Source organism: Erinaceus europaeus, chromosome 20 (assembly GCF_950295315.1).
Source record: "Erinaceus europaeus chromosome 20, mEriEur2.1, whole genome shotgun sequence".
Classification (NCBI taxonomy): domain Eukaryota; kingdom Metazoa; phylum Chordata; class Mammalia; order Eulipotyphla; family Erinaceidae; genus Erinaceus; species Erinaceus europaeus.
This window is the reverse complement of record NC_080181.1, coordinates 24,988,533-25,008,693: the sequence shown is the minus strand read 5'-3', so window position 1 is coordinate 25,008,693 and position 20,161 is coordinate 24,988,533. Positions and strand designations below refer to the sequence as shown.

The window sequence follows — 20,161 nt, the reverse complement described above, 5'->3', positions numbered from 1 at the left end:
TGGCTTCCTTTGTTTGACTCCACCCATCCTCACGCACCTCCCAGTGTGAGGTTTTGGACCGGGAAGGCTGGGTGGGGTTTCTGGCATCTGTCTGTCCCTCCTCACTCTGAGCTGGAAGGCAGGATGCAGGATGCCAACTTGGGTGTCCAGCAGACACAGCCGATCAGGGCACCACTTGGTGTGACTTGGCACCAAACACCAACGATGAATCTAGTGACCACAGCCCACCGATGGTCCATAACTAGCCTGCCCAGTAAAGGCAGAGGGGACCCACTGTGGGGTCCCACAGCACCCCCTCCCCCCAAACTTCAAGAACCTGGGGGGGGGATCACAGATGCTTCCATTTTAGGAAAAAATAGTTTAATGTTATGTTTGCCATCTCTTCTAGATGAGCTCCTCCTCCTCCACGTGGAACCTGCAACCAGTGCTCTCCCCATGCCCGCTGGGAAGGAGCAGCCCCTCTGGGGGCACCCGCCAGTCCAGGTACCCCCACCCTCCAGGGAAGCCCGCTGGGTATGGGCCCCCATGGGCTCAGTACGCCTGTTTTTTTTGTTTTTTTTTTTTTTTATAAAAAGTGGGCAGAAAACCGTCGTATGCCCCTTCCTAGATGTCCCGGGACCAGCCCGGGCACTTGCCCGCCCCTGAATTAAATAGCCTGTTAAATAGTCTCCCACACTGGCAGAAAGCAGCTCCTTGGCCACAAGCCCAGTGCTGTGGCCACAGTCTCTCTCGGCCCCAGAGCCTCCTCCCTGACTAGGTCTGCTCTCCTTGTAGATCTGGCCAGTCCTGGTACACCCTCCCCACAGTGGGGACAGGGAGGGGGGTCCAAGCGGGTCAGGCTGGCATCAGGCAACACACGGCCACAGTGGGCAGACCGCTAGCACAGCTCCTGCCCATATCAGAAGTACGTGAGGTTCTTCACGGCTCCTATCTCCAGCATCCGCTTGATGGCCAGGGCCTCCTGGGAGACATTGTGGCCTGAGCCCTGTGGAGACAGGCAGGTCACAAATCCAAGGAGCTGCCTTCACCACCTCTGGGGGACCCTCCACTCAGCCCCTCCACTGGTTCTCAGAAGGAAGACTGCACAGGCGGTGGACACGTGGTTAAGTACACATGCTGCAACATGCAAGGAAGGACCCGGGTTCAAGCCTCCAACCCCCACTTGCAAGGGAGAAGCTTAATTAGCAGTGAAGCAGGCCTCTCTCTCTCTCCATATATATATATATATATATCAAATAAATGAATAAAAACAAAATAAAGACAGAATCTGTGTGGATGATGCAGGTATGTGAGGACTTCTGCCAGGAGCTCAACACCCCTTCGCACCTCAGCACCCAGTGTGCCCAGGCCTGCCCCACACAGGGGCCACTTACCGCCATGGACTTGAGCGTGATCTGCTCATAGTAGTGAATGGTCTGCTTCTTATTGAAGGCATCCGGGTAGCCAAATCCAGCAATGTGTACCAAGTCACAGAGGTGGAGGGCCAGAGTGATGGCCAGTAGGCCTGTGGTGGGCTTCTGGGGGACAAGGGGGGACAGGTTAAAGGATGAAGCACAGTGGGGAAAGATGCTATCACCTAACCTTCCCAAAATTAAATTTAAAGAGCTACATGTGAGGTGGAAAGGAGACAACATAGTGGTTATGCAAAAAGACTTTCATGTCCAGGTTCCAAAGTTCCAGGTTTAATCCCCAGCACCACCATAAGCCAGAATTGAGCAGTGCTCTGGTAAAAGAAAAAAAGGGGGGTTGAGCGGTAGCACAGTAGGTTAAGCACACATGGTGCAAAGTGCAAGGACCAGAGTAAGGATCCCGGTTCAAAAACCCCAGCTCCCCACCTGCAGGGGAGGGTGGTCACTTCACAGGTGGTGAGGCAGGTCTGTATTTTTCCCACTGATCACCCTGTGAGCTGGTTCCAGCCCTGATTCACCCCCAGGGTGAGCACCCTCACACTCTGGCCTTCCAGACCCCTTCAGCCACCCAGTCCACCCTGTAGCCACCCCATTCAGGAGCCACCGTCCGGCTTTTCCCAGCAGCCATCTGGAGCCCTCCTGCCATGTCACCTGCCACTTCCTGTCAGGGCCCACACTGTACCCCTGCTGCTCTCACCTTCAAGGGGTTACCTCACCCAGCCCTGACTCACTGGCCCCATTCCCTCACCTCTGGCCAGGCCTGCCTGACTCTCCATCTCAAGAACTCTCAGTCCTGCATTTCTTTTCTTCTTCTTCTTCTTCTTTTTTTTTTTTTTATTGGATAGAGACAAGAAGAAATCAAGAGAGAAAGGGGAGACAGAAATGAAGAAAGAGAAGGAGAGGGGGAGACCTGCAGCACTACTTCATTGCTAGTGAAGCTTCTCCCCTGCAGGTGGGTACTAAAGGCTTGAACCTGGGTCCTTGAACATGGACCAAGTACTCTGAAGCTTCCTCCAGTGTAGTGAAGGCCAGTCTTGAACCTGTGTCAGGCACACGGCAAAGCAGCACACTATCTAAGTGAGCGATTTCACCGGCCCTGCATTTCTCTTATCAATCAGCCAGGTGGATAGCTGGAAACCCAGAGTTGTCAGAGATCTCTCTATTGCACTCATAAAATCAATGCTACAAAGTTAAAAAACAAGATCAGAAGACAAAACACAAGTAGAACCAGAACTGGAATTGGTGTACTGCACCAAAGTAAAAGACTCTGGGTGGGTGGGAGGAGGGGAGAATACACGTCCAAGAAAGATGACAGAGGACCTAAAGGGGGTTGTATTGTTATATGGAAAACTGAGAAATGTTATCATGTACAAGCTATTGTATTTACTGTCAAATGTGAAACATTAATTCCCCAATAAAGAAATTTTAAAAAATAAATAAAAATAAAATAAATGTTACAGCAAAAGTCCAGGAAGCCTCCTCCCCCAAGTCCCCCCCACCTCACCCCATCAGTGTGTGGAGCCTGGGAACAGAATGAACCTGTCACTCAAGCTGGATTTGATTACAGGAATTTCACACGTGGGCCCAGAGAGCAGCCAGGAGGAAGTCAGGTGTGTCCCATGGGGATCAGCTGTGCCCTGTATCAGCCTGAAGCTGGAGGGGCCTATGGATGGCAAGGGATGTGGGCAACCGAGGGTCCCCCAGGCTGCAGCCAGCAAGGACCCAGGACCTCAGTCCTGCAATCACCAAGAATGGAATACATCCATCATGAAACAATTGGACAGAGAGTTGGGTGGTAGCGCAACGGGTTAAGCACACGTGGCGCAAAGTGCAAGGACCGGCATAAGGATCCCGGTTCGAGCCCCCAGCTCCCCACCTGCAGGGGAGTCGCTTCACAGGCAGTGAAGCAGGTCTTCAGGTGTCTGTCTTTTTTTTTTTTAATATTTATTTTATTTATTTATTCCCTTTTGTTGTCCTTGTTGTTTTTTTTTTTATTGTTGTAGTTATTATTGTTGTTGTTGTTGTTGGATAGGACAGAGAGAAATGGAGAGAGGAGGAGAAGACAGAGAGGGGGAGAGAAAGATAGACACCTGCAGACCTGCTTCACCACCTGTGAAGCGACTCCCCGGCAGGTGGGGAGCCGGGGTTCGAACCGGGATCCTTATGCCGGTCCTTGTGCTTTGCGCCACCTGCGCTTAACCCGCTACGCTACAGCCCGACTCCCAGGTGTCTGTCTTTCTCTCCCCTTCTGTCTTCTCCTCCTCTCTCCATTTCTCTCTGTCCTATCTAACGACAACAATAATAACTACAACAACAATAATAATAAGGGCAACAAAAGGGAAAACAAATTAAAAAAAGAAAAAACAAAGGAAAGAAAGAAACAACTGGACGAGTTCCCCTAAGCCCCCAGAGGAAAACAGTCGGGCGGCCATCTGATTCCCCTCTTGAAGACCCCAGAAATGTTTGGTTTATTTTTTGTGTGAGGCCTGCAGCTCCCATATGTATAATTTCATCTATCCTAGGTCAACTTTTTCATTCAAATAGAAAGAGAGCGAGAGAGGGGGAAAAAAGGAAGAAACATCCCAGCACATGGAACTGGGGCTCGAACCTGGGTCACACATGGACCTCCCTAACCACAAGGAACGTACCCTAACCGATGATGAGCTGTCTCTCTCCATAGGAAACCAACACAGACAGCATGTCTGTCCTTTCATGCCATGGGGTCTGGCCCTACTTCCCGTGCCCCGCCCTATACCTGGTGCCCCACCACACCAGGGGTACTAATTATCTCCTTGCATCCCCCTCAGTGCCCCTTGCACTAAAACTCAGTGCCCAGGGGGAGCTGCTGGTAGCTGCAGAATGAAGTACCTATCCCCAGTTCTCAGCCTGCTCAGTGAGTCCCCAGATCTGGTGTCACCAGGGGTGGGGTGGGTTAGGGAACAGACAGCCTCAAACACAGGCCTGTATGTCTTCAGGGAAGACCTGCCACCCCCTGTGCAAACTGGATGTTATCCCACCAGGCCAGGCTTCCTCCTGGGCCCAAGAGTGCAAAGCGGAGACCCGTGCTGAGCACAGCCTGAAGCAGCCTTTCAACCTTTCGAGTCACAGCAGCTATGCAGTGAAGAAGCTTCATTCAGAATAAGACTTTTTTTTATGGCAAGTGTTTACTAAGCAGCCCATGTGGACTGATCTCCACAATAAGCTGATGTTGCACAATTATCTTTTCAAACTAGTTCACCCAATGAAGTGCTTGTTTTTTTGTTTTTTTTTTCCCCTCCAGGGTTATCACTGGGGTTCTGTGCCTGCACTATGAATCCACTGCTCTCAGAGACTATTTTTTCCCTTTTGCTGCCCTTGTTGTTTATCATTGTTGTTGCTGTTATTATCATTGTTGCCATTGCTGTTGTTGTTGAATAGGACAGAGAAAAATGGAGAGAGGAGGGGAAGACAGAGGGGGAGAGAAAGACAGACACCTGCAGACCTGCTTCACCGCCTGTGAAGCAACCCGCCTGCAGGTGGGGAGCTGAGGCTTGAACCCAGATCCTTGCACCAGTCCTTGAGCTTTACACCATGTGCACTTAACCTACTGTGCTACTGCCTGGCCCCCAGGAGTGCTTGTTTTAACATATGCAACACCCTGGGTGTTGGAACTAATATTACCACCACTTAAGATTTATAAAAGTCTGTTCTTTCTCTATTATGTTTCCCAGTTCAATGGGGACCCTAGAGACCGGGGTTGGAAGCTAGAACACAGGCTAAGTCTACTAGCCTGCAGACCTGCACCAAGGGTCCAGCTCCAATCACAGTGCCAAACTGTGGCATGTGTGACAAGCCAACAAGCCGTCAGCTCCAGCAACTTAACTCAGCCACACCAGCACATTCCAAGGCGGCCGACATCACAGGTTAAAGTGAGCTGGCATAAATCTTCAGACTTGGAGTGGTTCCAAAGCTAAGATTGCCCAAACAACCCTGTAGTCTGTGTCTGATTTCTGACCAGCTCCTGCAGCTGTGATTCAAATGCACGTGGCACAGCCAGGCAAATAGCTCAGCTGGTAAAGCCTGAGCATCCCATACCTGAGGCTCTCAGTTTGGTTCCTAGAACCAAATGTACCAGAATGGTACTCCTGCTTCTTTCTCTTTATCTCTCTTATGTGAAACTATCCCATATAAAATGAACAAAGTAAGAAAGTTCATCTTTTTTGTTGCTGTTGTTAATGCCAGCTGCCATCTCCTATACTTGTCTCCTTCATGTCCTCCAAAGCTTCCTACAGCCCAAAAATGTCCCCTTGCTGTCCACACAGGACACCTGCCCTCTGGCCTTCCTGTCCATAGCCCATCACCTGCTTAACCTTGCGTGACTGCTGCATGGGCAGGCTTAGCAGTTTGTCAGCTGCAATCTCCATGAAGAAGGGGTTGAGAATCCGAATCTGTTTGGGGTTGGCGTCCCAGATGAGAGGTGGTTGTTTCCAGAAGCCCTTTCGCACCTAGGGGGTAGGAGTAAAAGAGAGAGAGGGAAATGTTTGAAGACCACTTTCATGGGCTGGGGTAGATGGAATAATGGTTATGCAAAGAGATTTTCATGCTTGAGGCTATGAAGTCCCAGTCAATCCCCTGCACCACCATGAACTAGAGATGCTCAGTGCTCAGGAGAAAACAAAACAACAACAACAAAAAAACTTTTTTATCTGATACCAGGGAATGAATAACTCAGGACCTTCCATATTTGAGACACTATGGGCTGAGTAGCTTCCCTGGACCAATTTTCTATTCTTTCATTGACTGATTTTTAGTTTTAACTTTTCTGTCATTGCTGGGGCTTCACTGCTCCATACTAACTTTTTCAGATAGGCCTACAGTGTAGCAGGAAGGGAGAAGAACAGGGGGCAGAGGGCCAGGGGAGCCCCCCACTGCCCACTTTAAGGGGCTTCCAGGCAGGCAGAAGGGGCTTGAGCTGGGGTTGACCAAACACTGGGGAAAGCTGCAGACTGGATATGTCAGCCCAGCATTCTGTGGTGACAAAGGGTCAGAGTGGAGGTTCTAGGGACAGCCTGGAAGGACACAGGCTGTGGCTCCTCTCACTGATACTCTTCCTGGAAACAACTATCAACCGACTCCCCTGATCCCTGTGTGTACAACCCTCGAGCTCAGAGTGGCCCTGGCTGCAACCACCAGACTCCTACAAGGCTGCCGGACCCTCCCCGAGCCCCAAGTCCAGGCCTCCTCCCACCTGCCCTTCAGCTCTGTAGGGTACTGTCCCTACCCCCAGGCCTCCACACCTCTTGACAATATTCCCAGTTACCCACTGTGGGATCAAACCCAGGGTCTCCATATCACTGAGCAGCCTGGCAAGATGATCTTTTCTCACTTAATTTTGAAGAGGGAGAGACACAACTGCACTGCTCTACCATCCCATCGAGCTCCCCTGACACCACTCTTGGTATTCCCATGTGACGCTGGGGCTCAAACCCAGGGTGCTGCATCTGTTAAAACAAGCACTTCACTGGGTGAACTAGCTTTTCTTTCTTTCTTTTTTTTTTTTTCTTTTTTCTTTTTAATTTACCAGAGCACTGGTCAGCTCTGGCTTATGGGAGTGCGGGAGATTGAACCTGGGACTCTGGAGCCTCAAGCATGAGAATTTCTTTACATAACCATTATGCTTTCTACCCCCACCCTGAACTAGCTTCTACACATCATTTTTTTGTGGTGCCATGGAATGACCAAAGGCCTCATGCAATACCTCTGAGTAGGCTCCCCAGTCCACTTATTTTATTTTACGATCCTTAGAAAGAGAAGAGACACCAAGCACAGCCCCGCACCATCCAGGCAGCTCCCACAGTGCTTCCATCCTGCACTCAGGCTCAGACCCTAGGCCTCACACACAGCAGGGCAGGCATGCTCCTTACCCGCTTCTTGTCGCTCAGGATGGTCTCGATCCAGTGGAAGTCCATGGCCTTGAAAGCGACCAAGACGAGAAGCGTGTCTGGGTTGTTTTCCACTTTGGGGTTGAAATGGGCCGACTCGGGGTAGAAGAGCCGCATGGTGGTCTTGGTGCCTACGTCGCCCTCATAGCCGGACACCGGAGCATTGTTCAGTCTACGGGAGCAGAGGAGAGGGATGCCCATCACCCAGAGCCCCAAGGGGCCATTGGCAGTTGCCCCCCAAGAGAAGAGAGCAGGGACAGCCAGACAGACCTGATAACCACGTCGTACTTGTTGATGGCCTCTCCCAGCGAACTGTTTCGCAGCCGGTGTCCATTCCCCACCACCACACAGCGGCGGCACTTGAGGCTGCGATGGGAAGAGATTGGTCAGGCCCAGAAGTCATCCCCTCGCTCCTTTATTTCATGGGGCAAGGTCCATCAGTCCCAGGTTCACTGTTTCATTTATTCAATTCAGATAGAGATGGGTAGTCAGAGACAAGGTAGCACTGCTCCACTATCTACAGAGCTTCCTCCAATGCTGTGAAGCTCCCATGGGGTCCCAGGGCTCAAATCCAAGGCCTTCCACACAGGAAGGTGAGTGCTTTACCAGGTGAGCTACCTCCCAGCTGCAGCCTCTCTGCATTTAATGCTCGGGCCTGGGGTCTAGCCAATGCCTGTGAGTCCCCAAGTCTGAATGAACCTGGTCTCCATAAAATGACCTGCACGTGGGTGTGCTAACTCGCAGCCCTGGCTTTTCAAGCCAGAGAAAACTGAGTAAAGTACATAAGAGACAGGAGGAGACAGGCAGGCAGGTTCACATAAGAAATTCCTTGGGAGTCGGGCAGTAGCGTGACGGGTTAAGCGCACATGACGTGAAGTGCAAGGACTGGCTAAAGGATCCCAGTTCGGGCCCCTGGCTCCCCACCTGCAGGGGAGTCGTTCACAAGCAATGAAGCAGGTCTGTAGGTATCTTTCTCTCCTCGTCTTCCCCTCCTCTCTCCATTTCTCTCTGTCCTATCCAACAACCACATAAATAACAACAATAATAACTACAGCAAAAAAAAAAAAAAAAAAAATTTAAAAAAAGAAAAAGAAAAAGAAATTCCTTCTTACACTAGGGAAAGATAGAATCAGGATGAGGGTATGAATTGACATGTGAACGTCTATGTCCAGCAGAGAAGCAATTACAGAAGCCAGAACTACCTTCTGCACCCCATAAAGAATTTTGGTCCATGTTGGTATTCTTCGTGTTGGTTTGGCCCCCTTCCCCCTACCTCTGAGAGAAATGGTTTGGCCCTTGCTAGTTTCGCCCCCCTCTTTCTCCCCGCCCTGTATGCTAAGGACGTCCAGAGTCCCAGCAGCAGCAGGAGAGGGAGAATGATGGGGGAAGCACATGGTGTGGTGATTTGCCTGTTCGTGAATAAAGATTAAACTGCAGCTTCTCAGCCCAGCCGTGTGTCCCCGAGTCTGTCTCTGTCTACCACCGCGAAGCTAGCTAGCCTGGCCTGCTGGCACCCCCAAAACTTAAACAACAAATGGCGCCCACGTGGACCTGACCTGCGCATCTCTCAGATAAGTGAAGACAATTTGGCTACTTATGTACTATGGCCTTCTCTTCTGCTTGTGAAGAGATCTCCAAAGGCCTCTGCCCTATCTTCACGAGACTGTTTCGCTGTTTCTGGAACATTTATCTCTGGACTACTCTGTGGTTTCCACCCAACGCTAGCCCGCATGAGCCGGCTTTCCGCCATGTGGTGCGGGGCATTGGGCGCCGGCTCCCTCCACACTGCTCGGCTGCTGGGAGCAGGGCCATGGGGCAGGGCTGCGGCAGCCTATCCTGGCCACCAACCCAGGGCACCTCAGCCCGCGCCTTCTGCACTGCTGGCCCGCCCGCCCTCCTGCTATGAAGTCTGGACAGATCCAAGACCACCCGGAGACCGTGGACTCCCTACCGAAACTGGGCCCCCTGGCCGAGATCTCCAGCTTGGGTCTGAAGGCAGACAAGCTAGAACATGCAGAGATTCATCCAGAGATCGCAACCTACAATTCCTAGAAGTGGAGCTGCGAGGGAATGGAGCTGCGTGGGAAGCCACCTCTGGATGGTGACCCCCCCCAACAACTAAGACAGTACAGATCTAAATTCATGTTTAAAATGACATGTCTTTGCAACAAAGGTTTCTCTCCTTGTGTATTAAAGACCATGTTTACGTGTGTGTTTAAAGTTTGGTAACATTAACGTTAAGGTTAAAAATATAACTTTAAGGCTATATTCTTACCAGACAGAGTTAAAGGAAAAAGGTTTTCAACGTAATTCTCATAAAGATAAAATTAACTTACAAAGAGTGGTCTGGGAGGTGGCCAAGTGGATAAAATTAACTTACATTTAAAGTCTGAGGTAAAAATTAGTTTAAATATCAATATATTTTAACCAAGTTGGTCTAAACAAAACCTGCGCACACCTAGGGTGTGTCTCCATCTTGAAAAGGTTAAATAGACTTGTTGATATGTAAAACTCTCGATTACCTTCTCTATTAGAAATGGTAGATTACACAATGGCTATGCTAATGATTCTCATGCCTGAGGTTTTCTTTCCTTGATTCTTATGTCTACCTTTTCACATTCTACTGTTTAAACTTTAAACAACCTTAAAATCATTCTAAAAAAGACTTATAATTGTAATAGAGTTATCAATTGTGATAAACTTCTAACCTGCTACAAGTTTGTTTCATAGTAAGTGAATTACAGCTGTCAAGTTCTCTACAGAAAAGCAGAATTCTTTTTTTTATTTTTATTTTTATTTTTATTTTTTTTTCTTTACTGAAGTGGCTCACTTCATTCCTGTCCCACATCTTGGAATCTGAATCTATGCCCAAAATTTGGCGTGGCGCGAAGATAATATCAGTTTTGAAACCAAAGAAAGACCCAACACTGGCCGCCAGCTATAGACCAATTTCTCTCCTCTCCGTGTGTTACAAACTCCTTGAGAGGCTGCTTCTGTCACGTATTTCTCCTCTTACAGAGAATTTCCTATCACCTGCCCAAGCTGGTTTCCGCCCAGGAAAATCAGAAAAGCAGAATTCTGATGGCTGACATTCCCCATCGAGACAGACGTACAACAATTCACCCCCTGGCGATTCTTCGGTGGACATCTGCTTTGGACTTCTATCGGGCTCACTGGTACACCTCGGACACTTTACACAAAACTAGTGGCTTCCCTTTATGCTGCTGGGTTTCTCAAAGACTGACTGCAGCCATGCCTTGGGACTCTAGGCCTCATCCTTCCCCCATGCTAGCAAATGCCCGTCGAGGCAAGTACGCCCCCCAGAGGCAGGAAATGTTTTTTTTTAAGCTGATAAAGTTTTGCCCAGAGGCAAAAAATGGCCCCCTCAGGCCTTCCCTTGGCAGCACACTGGTTCTTGTTACTTGCTTACATGTTTCTCCATGTTTGTGCCAGTTTCTTTTTTGAAAATGCCTGTACGATACAGGTTTCTGTTCACCCCACACCCCTGATACTGTCTGTGGTCATTTAGTTAAAAAGGGGGAATATGTTGGCATTCTTCGTGTTGGTTTGGCCCCCTTCCCCCTACCTCTGAGAGAAATGGTTTGGACCTTGCTAGTTTCGCCCCCCTCTTTCTCCCCGCCCTGTATGCTAAGGATGTCCAGAGTCCCAGCAGCAGCAGGAGAGGGAGAATGATGGGGGAAGCACATGGTGTGGTGATTTGCCTGTTCGTGAATAAAGATTAAACTGCAGCTTCTCAGCCCAGCCGTGTGTCCCCGAGTCTGTCTCTGCCTACCGCCATGATGCTAGCCCGGCCGGCTGGAGCCTTCCGAACTTTAACAACAGGTCCATACTCCCAGAGAGGGAAGAAATGTTAGGGGAAGACGACTAGAGGGCTCTGAAACCAATTCTATCAGAACCTAGAGAGAGAAGAGGAGAAAAGGAAGGACATTTGGAAATAGTAATAGGTATAGCTGTGACTTAAAATGGAAGAGAAGGTAGGACCATAGAAAAAAATGAGGGTGGTCCGGGAGGTGGCTCAGTGGATGAAGCGTTGGAGTCTCAAGCATGAGGTCCTGAGTTCGATCCCCGGCAGCACATGTACCAGAGTGATGTCTGGTTCTTTCTCTCTCTCTCTCCTATCTTTCTCATTAATAAATAAATAAAATCTCTAAAAAGAAATAAATGGGGGGAAAATAAATGTAGTTATAAAAATAGTAATCAATCCATATCTATGATATTGGGAGAATCACTACAGTTGCCAATGGATGGGAATGGGAGCACAGAACTCTGGTGGTGGGAACGTTGTGAAATAATACTTCTGTTATTTTGTAAATTTTATGAATCACTAATAAAAATAATAATCCCTTCTTGGGCTAGGTAGATAGCATAATGATTATGCAAAGACTTTAGTGCCTAAGGCTCTAATACCCTAGGTTCAACCCCCAGCACCACCATACACCAGAGCTGAGCAGTGCTCTGGTAAAATTAATTAATTACTTTATTACAGCAGCCTGAGAGGTATACAGTGGCACTGACCTTTCAAGCATGAGGTCCTGAACTTGATCCCTGGCACTGCATGTTCCACAGTGATGCTCAGGCTCTCTCTTTCTCTCTCTCTCCTCAAGCTCTCTTTAATAAATAAACTCTTGGGGTCTGGCAGTGGTGCACCCAATAGAGCACACATGTTACACTGTGCAAGGACCCAGGTTCAAGCCCCTGCTCCCCACCTGCAGGGGGGGAAAGAAGCTGGGATCTTTGATGCCTCAGGCAGGAAGCTTTCTTTGCATAACCACTATGCTATCTCAAGTCCTTTAGATTCTTTTTTTTAAATTTATTAAATTTTATTAGTGGCAATATAGATTCATAAAATTATAAGATAACTGGGGTATAATTCTGCACTATTCCCACAACCAAAGTTCTTATTTATTTATTTATTCCCTTTTGTTGCCCTTGTTGTTTTTATTGTTGTAGTTATTATTGTTGTTGGCTAGGACCAAGAGAAATGGAGAGAGGAGGGGGAAGACAGAGGGGGAGAGAAAGATAGACACCTGCAGACCTGCTTCACCGCTTGTGAAGCGACTCCCCTGCAGGTGGGGAGCCGGGGGCTTGAACAGGGATCCTTACGCCGGTCCTTGCACTTTGTGCCACCTGCGCTTAACCCACTGCGCTACCTCCCAACTCCCACCACCAAAGTTCTATACCCCTGTTCCCTCCACTGGAAGCTATAATAGTTCTCCCAAGGTTTCAGATATGGGTTGACTATTATTTCTATAACTGTCTATATTTGTATATATTTGCCCATTTTTAATGGTCCCACCTTCTCTTCCTTTCTTAATTTTTACTTATAAAGTAGGAATATTGACAAGTCTATAAAATAAGAAGGGTACATTTCTACACAATGCCCACCCCCAGAACTCCATATCCAATCCCCTCCCTTGATAGCTTCCCTATTCTTTATCCCTTTAGGAGTATGGACCTAGGTAGATCCTTTTTTTAAAAAAGCCCCATCTCAGAGCCCCCTGCCCGTTGCCACAGCAACACCCTGCTTCCACATCCAGATGCCCAGGCTCAGTTGCTGTGGGCACTGGCATCCTTGAGTCCCCCAGAGACTGGCAGGGTTGGAAGAGGGTCAAGTTGGCCACAGGGGACCAGAGACATGAAGACCCCCTGGGAGATGCCAGTGCAGGGCAGCTGGCACTGGAGGCCTTACCTCTGGATGCTCTCAGGGATGGAGTAGCTGGTGAGGGCCAACACTCGGAGGAGAAGGTCCTCTATGGAAAGAATTGAGTTAAAGGGGCTGAAGGCCACAGGCCAAATTCCACAGGCTGCCAGCCTCCACCTTCCATCTGCTTCCGAGCACCTGCTGGCCTCTCCCTTCCTCCCGGGACCTGTGCCTGGTCCAGAACCTGGGCACTGCACCAGGACCACCTTGGGCACTGGGTGGTGGGTACATACCACTCCCCTTGGTCCCAAAGGGCAACTCATAGGCTGAGGGCGTCTTCACCCAGAAATAATCCTTCAGCTGCAGGAAGATGGGCTGATCACGGGAGGAGCTGCAGGGGTGAATGGCAGGTGGGGGTGAGACGGGTGAATCCAGTGCCAGACTCTGAGTCAGGGTCCTGACTAATAAAAATGATGCCCAAGCACCTCTCCTACCTCTAGCTTCACCTCCTGACATCCACCCCTGTTGGCTGTGAGCCTCCAGGCTCCAGCTCACCCCTCACCCTGCCCACGCCCTGCCTGAGCTCCCCAGCTACGTTCTTACTTGCCAAAGAGCTTGGAGGCCTTCCTCTCGGCTTCCCCCTGGTAGCACGGCTCCTTCTTCTCAGGGATGGAAAAATACAAACTGCAGATAGAAGGGAGAGGGCAGAAGTTCCCCTTAGAGCCCGTCCTGCACCCTGGGCAGACCAACCCTCTCCCACAACACCCAAGTCCTGAGGCTTTGCAGGGTACACACACCCCAACTCAACTGCCTGTTTCCAGAGCACTGCTCAGCTCTGGCTTATGGAGATGTGGGGATTAAACCTGGGTCTTTGAAGCCTCATGTCTGAGAGCCTGTTCACATAACCACGATGCTACCCACCCTTCCATCCAACTTCCTCTTTGGAACTAAATCACCGAGGACTCAGCTCTTCAGGTCTTTCCACCCCCACCCCCACCATGATGCTGCATCCCTGAGCCCTGTTCTAAGAAACACAATGGGAGGTCATGGAAGGTGGACTCACAGCTCAATGTACCTGTCTTCTCGAGAGATGGAGTACCACACCATGACAACCAGCACCAGCGCCAGCATGGCCAGGAGCTTCCAGCCTGCAGGATACATGCACAGAGGAGCTGGAGGCAGAAACAGGCGGGTCTGGCCCTGTCCACCTTCTTCTCCCCTGCCCACCCCACTGAGAGTGCCACCTCCCAGGGCCTGGCCCTCACCTGGCCCGAGAGCTTTCCAGCCCTGGGCTGGGCCCCGAGCGTTTCAGCTGTCCTTCGGGATGAAGAGAGGGGCCCTGGCTCCCAGTCTGTCCCTCTACAGCCCACAAAGGGTCCCTGGCCGCTGCTGAGGATGGACTTGGGGGCCCATGCCTCACAGTGGGGGGCTCCTGGACCACACTCACGGGACTTGCTGATCATGTTTCTCAGCAGGTAGCAGGGCTCCTGGGGAGAGCTGTCATCCCGGCTGCCTCGGGCCACCTAGAAGACAAGGGTCCAGGTGTCATTCACTCACACCCAGACTGAGCAGAAGGGACACCCCCACAGTGAGCCCTGTCCAGGCCCCAGAAAGGAGACACCAAGCACTGGCTGCTCCAGTTCTTCTCGCCAACCCAGTCCTTGTTTTGCACAAGGAAGGGTCAGCTCCGGGAAGCAGAAGAGTTCCACTTTTGACACCAAAATCAAGCTCACTGCACAACAGGGTGATTCCGACTTCAGGCAGCTGATGTGGATCTCTATACACCTATACACACACACACACACACACACACACACACACACACACACACCCGGGAAGGCACCCTGAGGCGCTGGCCCCTGCTTACCTCTTGGATCACCGATCTCCCATGGTTCCAGCCAAACAGGTCTGCTCAGTGAAGCCTCCCTCTCTTTGACCCCGACTAATGCAAACAGTGGCCAAGCCCTCCCCACCCAAGCTTGTGGGGGAGAAGGCAAGAGGCTGGACTGAGGAGTGCGGGGTCTGAAGGTCAGAGCGAAGACACTGGGGGAATGGCCAGGTAGACGGGAGAGCTGCTGCAAACACACAAGTAGATGCAGCCCTGGTCATCACAGACTCAGCCACGGAAACATTTCTGAGACACAGCGCCATCCACACTGTGCTCCCCAGTGATCTGGGTCGTAAGAATCTCCAGGGAGAGTCAGAGAGATAGCATAATGGTTATGCAAAATGACTTTCATGCATGAGGTTCCAAGGTCCCCAGTTCAATCCCTAACACCATCATAACCCAGTGCTCCAGTTAAAATAAAATTTTTAAAAAGGCAGGGGGTGGCAGTGGTGCACCCAGTTAAGTGAACATGTTACCATATGCAAGGATCCAGGATCAAGGCTGAAGTCCCCACCTGCAGGGTGGGAAACTTCATAAGCAGTGAAGTAGTGCTGCAGGTGTGTGATTCTCTCTCCTATACCTTCCCCTCCCCTCTCCTATCAAAAAGAAGAAATGGGGAAATTTTGTCACTGGAATCCATGGATTTGTTGTGCAAGCACTGAGCCCCAGTGACAACCTTGGTGGCAATAAAAAGAAAATAAAATTAGTGGGGTCACTTACTACAAGTACAGATTCCAGGACTTTTTCCTGGAAATACTTTAGCCAGTGTGCGGTGGGACAGAGACCCAGCATTTTTATAAGCAACCTAGCAGATTGTCTGTGAAAGCTCCAGTAAATTCACTGATGCCCTGACACACCACACACACACACACACACACACACACACACACACACACACACACACACACACACACACGAAGTCCCAAGTGTGATCCCCAGTACCACATGCGCCAGGGCCATGTTCTGGTTCGCTCTCTCTCTTGTGTTAATAAGCAAATCATCTGACCATGATGAACTGCATGCCCATTAAGCTCAAATACCCAGTAGAAGAGTTGCCTGGGATGCTCACGTTAAAAAGACTGTGTCTCAAAGTGGATCAGCAATGGTAGGGAGAACCCCGTTCTTTGAATGGAGGTTGGACCAACATATTCTACCACTGGAGGAAGATGGGTCCTGAAATTAGAATGTTCCTAGCCATGATTACAGAATGTAAGTTCAGACCTACAGGGATGCAGAGGTTATACAGGCTCCTGCAATGAATATGGGCCCCACCCAGAACAAATCGATGGGGTTTACAGCTAACAATATTTTATTTATTTGTTTGTTTGTTTGTTTGTCTCTAGGGTCATCGCTGGGGCTCAGTGCCTGCATCACGAATCCACTGCTCCTGGAGGCTATTTTTTCCCATTTTGTTGCCCTTGTTGTTGTCATTACTGTTATTGTTGTCACTGATGATGCTGTTGTCAGATAGGACAGAGAGAAATAGAGAGAGGAGGGGAAGACAGAGAAGGGGAGAGAGAGATAGACACCTGCAGACCCACTTCACCGCCTATGAAGCAACTTCCCTGCAGGTGGGGAGCCAGGGACTCAAACCAGGATTCTTATGCCGGTCCTTGCGCTTTGCGCCATCTGCGCTTAACCCACTGTGCTACCACCCAACTCCCAATAATTTTTTTTTTTAAGGCAGTGACTGATGTGCTGGGGAAATAGCTCAAGTGGTCAAGCATTGAGCTTGAGGGTCTGAGTTTCCCAGTTCCAGCCCTGGTGCCACATGTCCTGGGGTCATGCTCTCTTCCCTCTCTTGTGTAATGAAAATATTTTAAGAGATGGCATCGAGGTCCTGTACCTGGGCTTTCTGATCTGACCAGCCCAGCCCACCAGTAGATTTTGTTCTCAGATCCCAGGTAGACCACTGGAGCAGATGATGGCAAATAGTAGGCTTGGGGGCGAACACTCTGACTCATGGGTATTCATGGATCCACATACGAACCAGCTTCAGGCTGGCCTGACTGCTGGGCTGGGACCATTTTTGAATGGCAAAGCTCGAGGCCTCAGAGGTGGTGCAGTAGATAATGCTGGGGCTATCAAGTATGAATCCCCAAGTTCAATCCTCAGCATTACATGTGCCAGAGTGATGCTCTGGTTCTCATTTCTCTCTGTCTCTCCTCCCCTCCCTCTCTTATTAATAAATATATATATATTTTAATTTTTTATTTATTTTTATTTTGTATTTATTTATTTTCCCTTCTGCTGCCCTTGTTGTTTAACATTGTTATAGTTATTGATGTTATTGCTGTTGGATAGGACAGAGAGAAATGGAGAGAGGAGGGGAAGACGGAGAGGGGGAGAGAAAGACAGACACCTGCAGACCTGCTTCACCGCCTGTGAAGCGACTCCCCTGCAGGTGGGGAGCCGGGGACTCGAACCGGGATCCTCCACTGGTCCTTGCGCTTTGCCCGGTCCAAGTGCGCCACCGCCCGACTCCCAATAAATATATTTTTTAATGTAGGCTAGGCAGTGGTGCACTTGGTAAAGCATGTACACAACCATGCTTGAGGACCCAAGTTCAAAAGCCTGGTCCCTACTTGTAGAGGGAAAGCTTCAAGAGTGGTTAGGCAGGATGACAGGTGTTTCTTTTTCTTTGTTTTTCTCTGTCATAAACAAATAAACAAGCAAACAAACCACCAGAAGTGTTGGAGTCCAAGCAATAACCCCAGTGACCAAAAAAAAAAAAAAAAAAAAAAAAAGGGTGACAAAGCTTGACACCAGGATCCTCTCACCTCCAACATCTCATTGCTTAATAAGCCATACATCCACCTACTACCACCTGCTCTATCAATTGATCAATCCCCCTTCCTGACCAGGACTCACCCCCTGCCCTTTTCTGCCAGCAGGTCACAGCCTTGGCTGCAAAGACCACTGCCTGAGTCCAAGCCCTATAAGTCTAGAGAGCTGGCAGTGGAACAAGGCATAGGTAAGGCACATGCAAACCACAAAGCTACTCTCTGGTGGCTCCTGCTCACAGCCAAAGTGGAAGCCAGGACAGCTTGTTGTCCTCTGACCTCTTCCCCAGCCAAAGTTTGCATTGTCTGGTACTGTGCTAAGCAGACCCGAGAGTCTCAGCTTGCTTAGTCCCACCAATAGCACACTGTGCGGGGCAAGGCAAGAGGACTGCGGGGGTAGGGGGGGTGTTGTTCCAGGGCTGGCCACAGCCTCCAGATGCCCAGTCTGAATGCCTAGCAGACTTCTCCAGTAGTTCCTGTGCTAATGTACCAGCCACCCAAGAATGGACAGGAGAGAAGTCGCAGCAGGTGGTAGAGCAGGCAGCCCTCACTCCCAGCCTCCACTGGCCTCCAAGGCAGGGAGACCAGCTCCCCATGACCAGCTGGGAAAGGCTGCTCCTGGGGCAGAAAGCCTGTGTGCTCTCTGGGTACTCTGCTAAGAACCACAGTGACCCTGGCTGAGGGAAGGCCAGGGAAGACTCACCCGGGTTTATGCAGAGCACTAAGGCTGTGGGCGCACTGCACTCACAGCCAAACACAACAAGTGAAGTTCTAGGCAGAAGCCACTGTGCCAAGAGGGCAAGGCAAGATGCCAGGCCCCACACAGCCCTGGCCATCAAAGGGTCGTGGCTTACCAGTCTCGGGAAGGAGAGGGGACAGGAGCCCAGGCTGTGCTCCTCCTGGTCCAAGGATCCTGAGCCCGGTCCAGGCCCGTCACCTCCCACAGGTCTGCAGGCAAAGACTAGCACTCAGACCTGCCGCCTCCAGCCTCACCTATGGCTCTGGCTGCTTCTAACCTTTCCACCCAGACACCAGCCTGCTCACCTTTCAGGAATGTTCCCTTCCAGTGATTCCCTTTGTTTGGTTTCTTCTGTCCCTTCCTCCTTCCCCACACCTTGGACTTGGACTCAAGTCTGACCTTCCCTCACTCTCTGCTTGCACCTTCCCCTGCCTCTCTGAGGTTCAGGGTTCCTATCTGTGCTGCTTCCCTTTCCCTACCCCATCCTCCACCCCTCATGCCTCCTGGCTCTCCCCTTGTATTTTAATTTTTATCAAAGATTTATTTATTTATTTACAGTTACTTTACCACAGCACAGCACATACGGTAGTGCCAGGGATTGAATGTGGGACCTTGGAGCCTCGAGCAGGAAAGTCTTTTGCAGAACCACTATGCTGTCTCCCCAGTCCTAAAGACTGATTTCTTTTCTTTTCTTTTCTTTTTTTTTAAATTTATTTCTTTATTGGTGAATTAATGTTTCACATTCAACAGTAAATACAATAAAGACTGATTTATTAGTTAGAAAAAGGGAAAGAGAGCCAGAGCATCCCCTGACACATGTGAAGCTAAGATCCGATGTGGGACCTCATGCTTGCGATTCCTGCCTCTAGTCACTGTACCACCTCCTAGGGTTGCCGTTTTTGCTTTTTATGCAGTGCCAACATTGAGGAATGAACCCAGAGCTTCATACGTGTGTGATATCACCTATCCAGTCCAATTTTTTAAACGATATTGTTTATTTATTTATGAGAAAAGTAGGAGGACAGAAAGAACCAGACATCACTCTGGCACATGTGCTGCCGGGGATTGAACTCAGGACCTCATGCTTAAGAATCCAAAGTTTTATCACTGTACTACCTCTCAGACTACTCCAGTCCAATTTTTTACTCAGCATTTTTTTTTTTTTTTAGAGTGAGAGAAAGGGTAGTCCAGGAGGTGGTGTAATGGATTAAGCGCGGGATTCTCAAGCCTGACAGATATCCCAAGTTCTGTCCCCGGCAGCACATGTACCACCCTGATGGCTGGTTCTTTGTCTCTCTCCTCCTATCTTTCTCATTAATAAATAAAATCTTAAAAGAGGGAGAGATTGGGGCAAGAAATAGAAAGGAAGAAAGAGAGGAAGAGACACCAAAGTTCCACTTCACCATCTATGGAGTTCAGGACACACATACCCCAGTGCTGTCCATGGTACTTCCATGTGAGGTGGGGACCAAGCCCAGGGGCTCACTCAGTGAGGAGCTTTACCCAGGGAGCCATCTCCCAGGCCCCTATTTTCATGCGCAGGCACTCCTGCTGAGCCCTTTAGTGGCCTCCTAACTGTCAAAGCTTCCTCACCTTGGGAAGCCTTGGGTAAGAATCTGCAGGATACCCTTCTTCCTCATGACAGTCTGCTGCTGGCTCCACTTCTGTAAAGTGCTGGCAGCCTTGAGACAGGGCAGTGGTGCACCCATAAGAGAGCATGCATTACACACATTACGGGCCTTGCTGTCAGAGTTTGAGG

The 20,161-nt window shown here is 49.8% G+C and overlaps 1 protein-coding gene across 5 annotated transcripts in view; it reads right to left on the bottom strand.

The window, feature by feature from the left end:
- Nucleotides 1-343: 343 nt before the first annotated feature.
- Nucleotides 344-20,161, bottom strand: part of ST3GAL4 (ST3 beta-galactoside alpha-2,3-sialyltransferase 4) — a 52,417-nt gene continuing 32,599 nt past the window's right edge. For 2 of the 5 annotated variants that reach the window (XM_060180159.1, XM_060180157.1), the window contains exons 2-11: nt 14,440-14,515; nt 14,068-14,164; nt 13,596-13,676; nt 13,286-13,383; nt 13,041-13,101; nt 7,601-7,696; nt 7,313-7,502; nt 5,750-5,893; nt 1,374-1,517; nt 344-985 (exon numbers count right to left, since the gene is read on the bottom strand). In XM_060180159.1, the coding sequence (XP_060036142.1) occupies nt 899-985; nt 1,374-1,517; nt 5,750-5,893; nt 7,313-7,502; nt 7,601-7,696; nt 13,041-13,101; nt 13,286-13,383; nt 13,596-13,676; nt 14,068-14,164; nt 14,440-14,455 (1,014 nt within the window). In that variant the 5' untranslated portion in view covers nt 14,456-14,515 and the 3' untranslated portion in view covers nt 344-898. Of the gene's footprint in view, nt 986-1,373; nt 1,518-5,749; nt 5,894-7,312; nt 7,503-7,600; nt 7,697-13,040; nt 13,102-13,285; nt 13,384-13,595; nt 13,677-14,067; nt 14,165-14,439; nt 14,516-20,161 lie in introns of those variants that run through there. The other 3 variants (XM_060180160.1, XM_060180158.1, XM_016184961.2) reach the window with 2 other exon arrangements.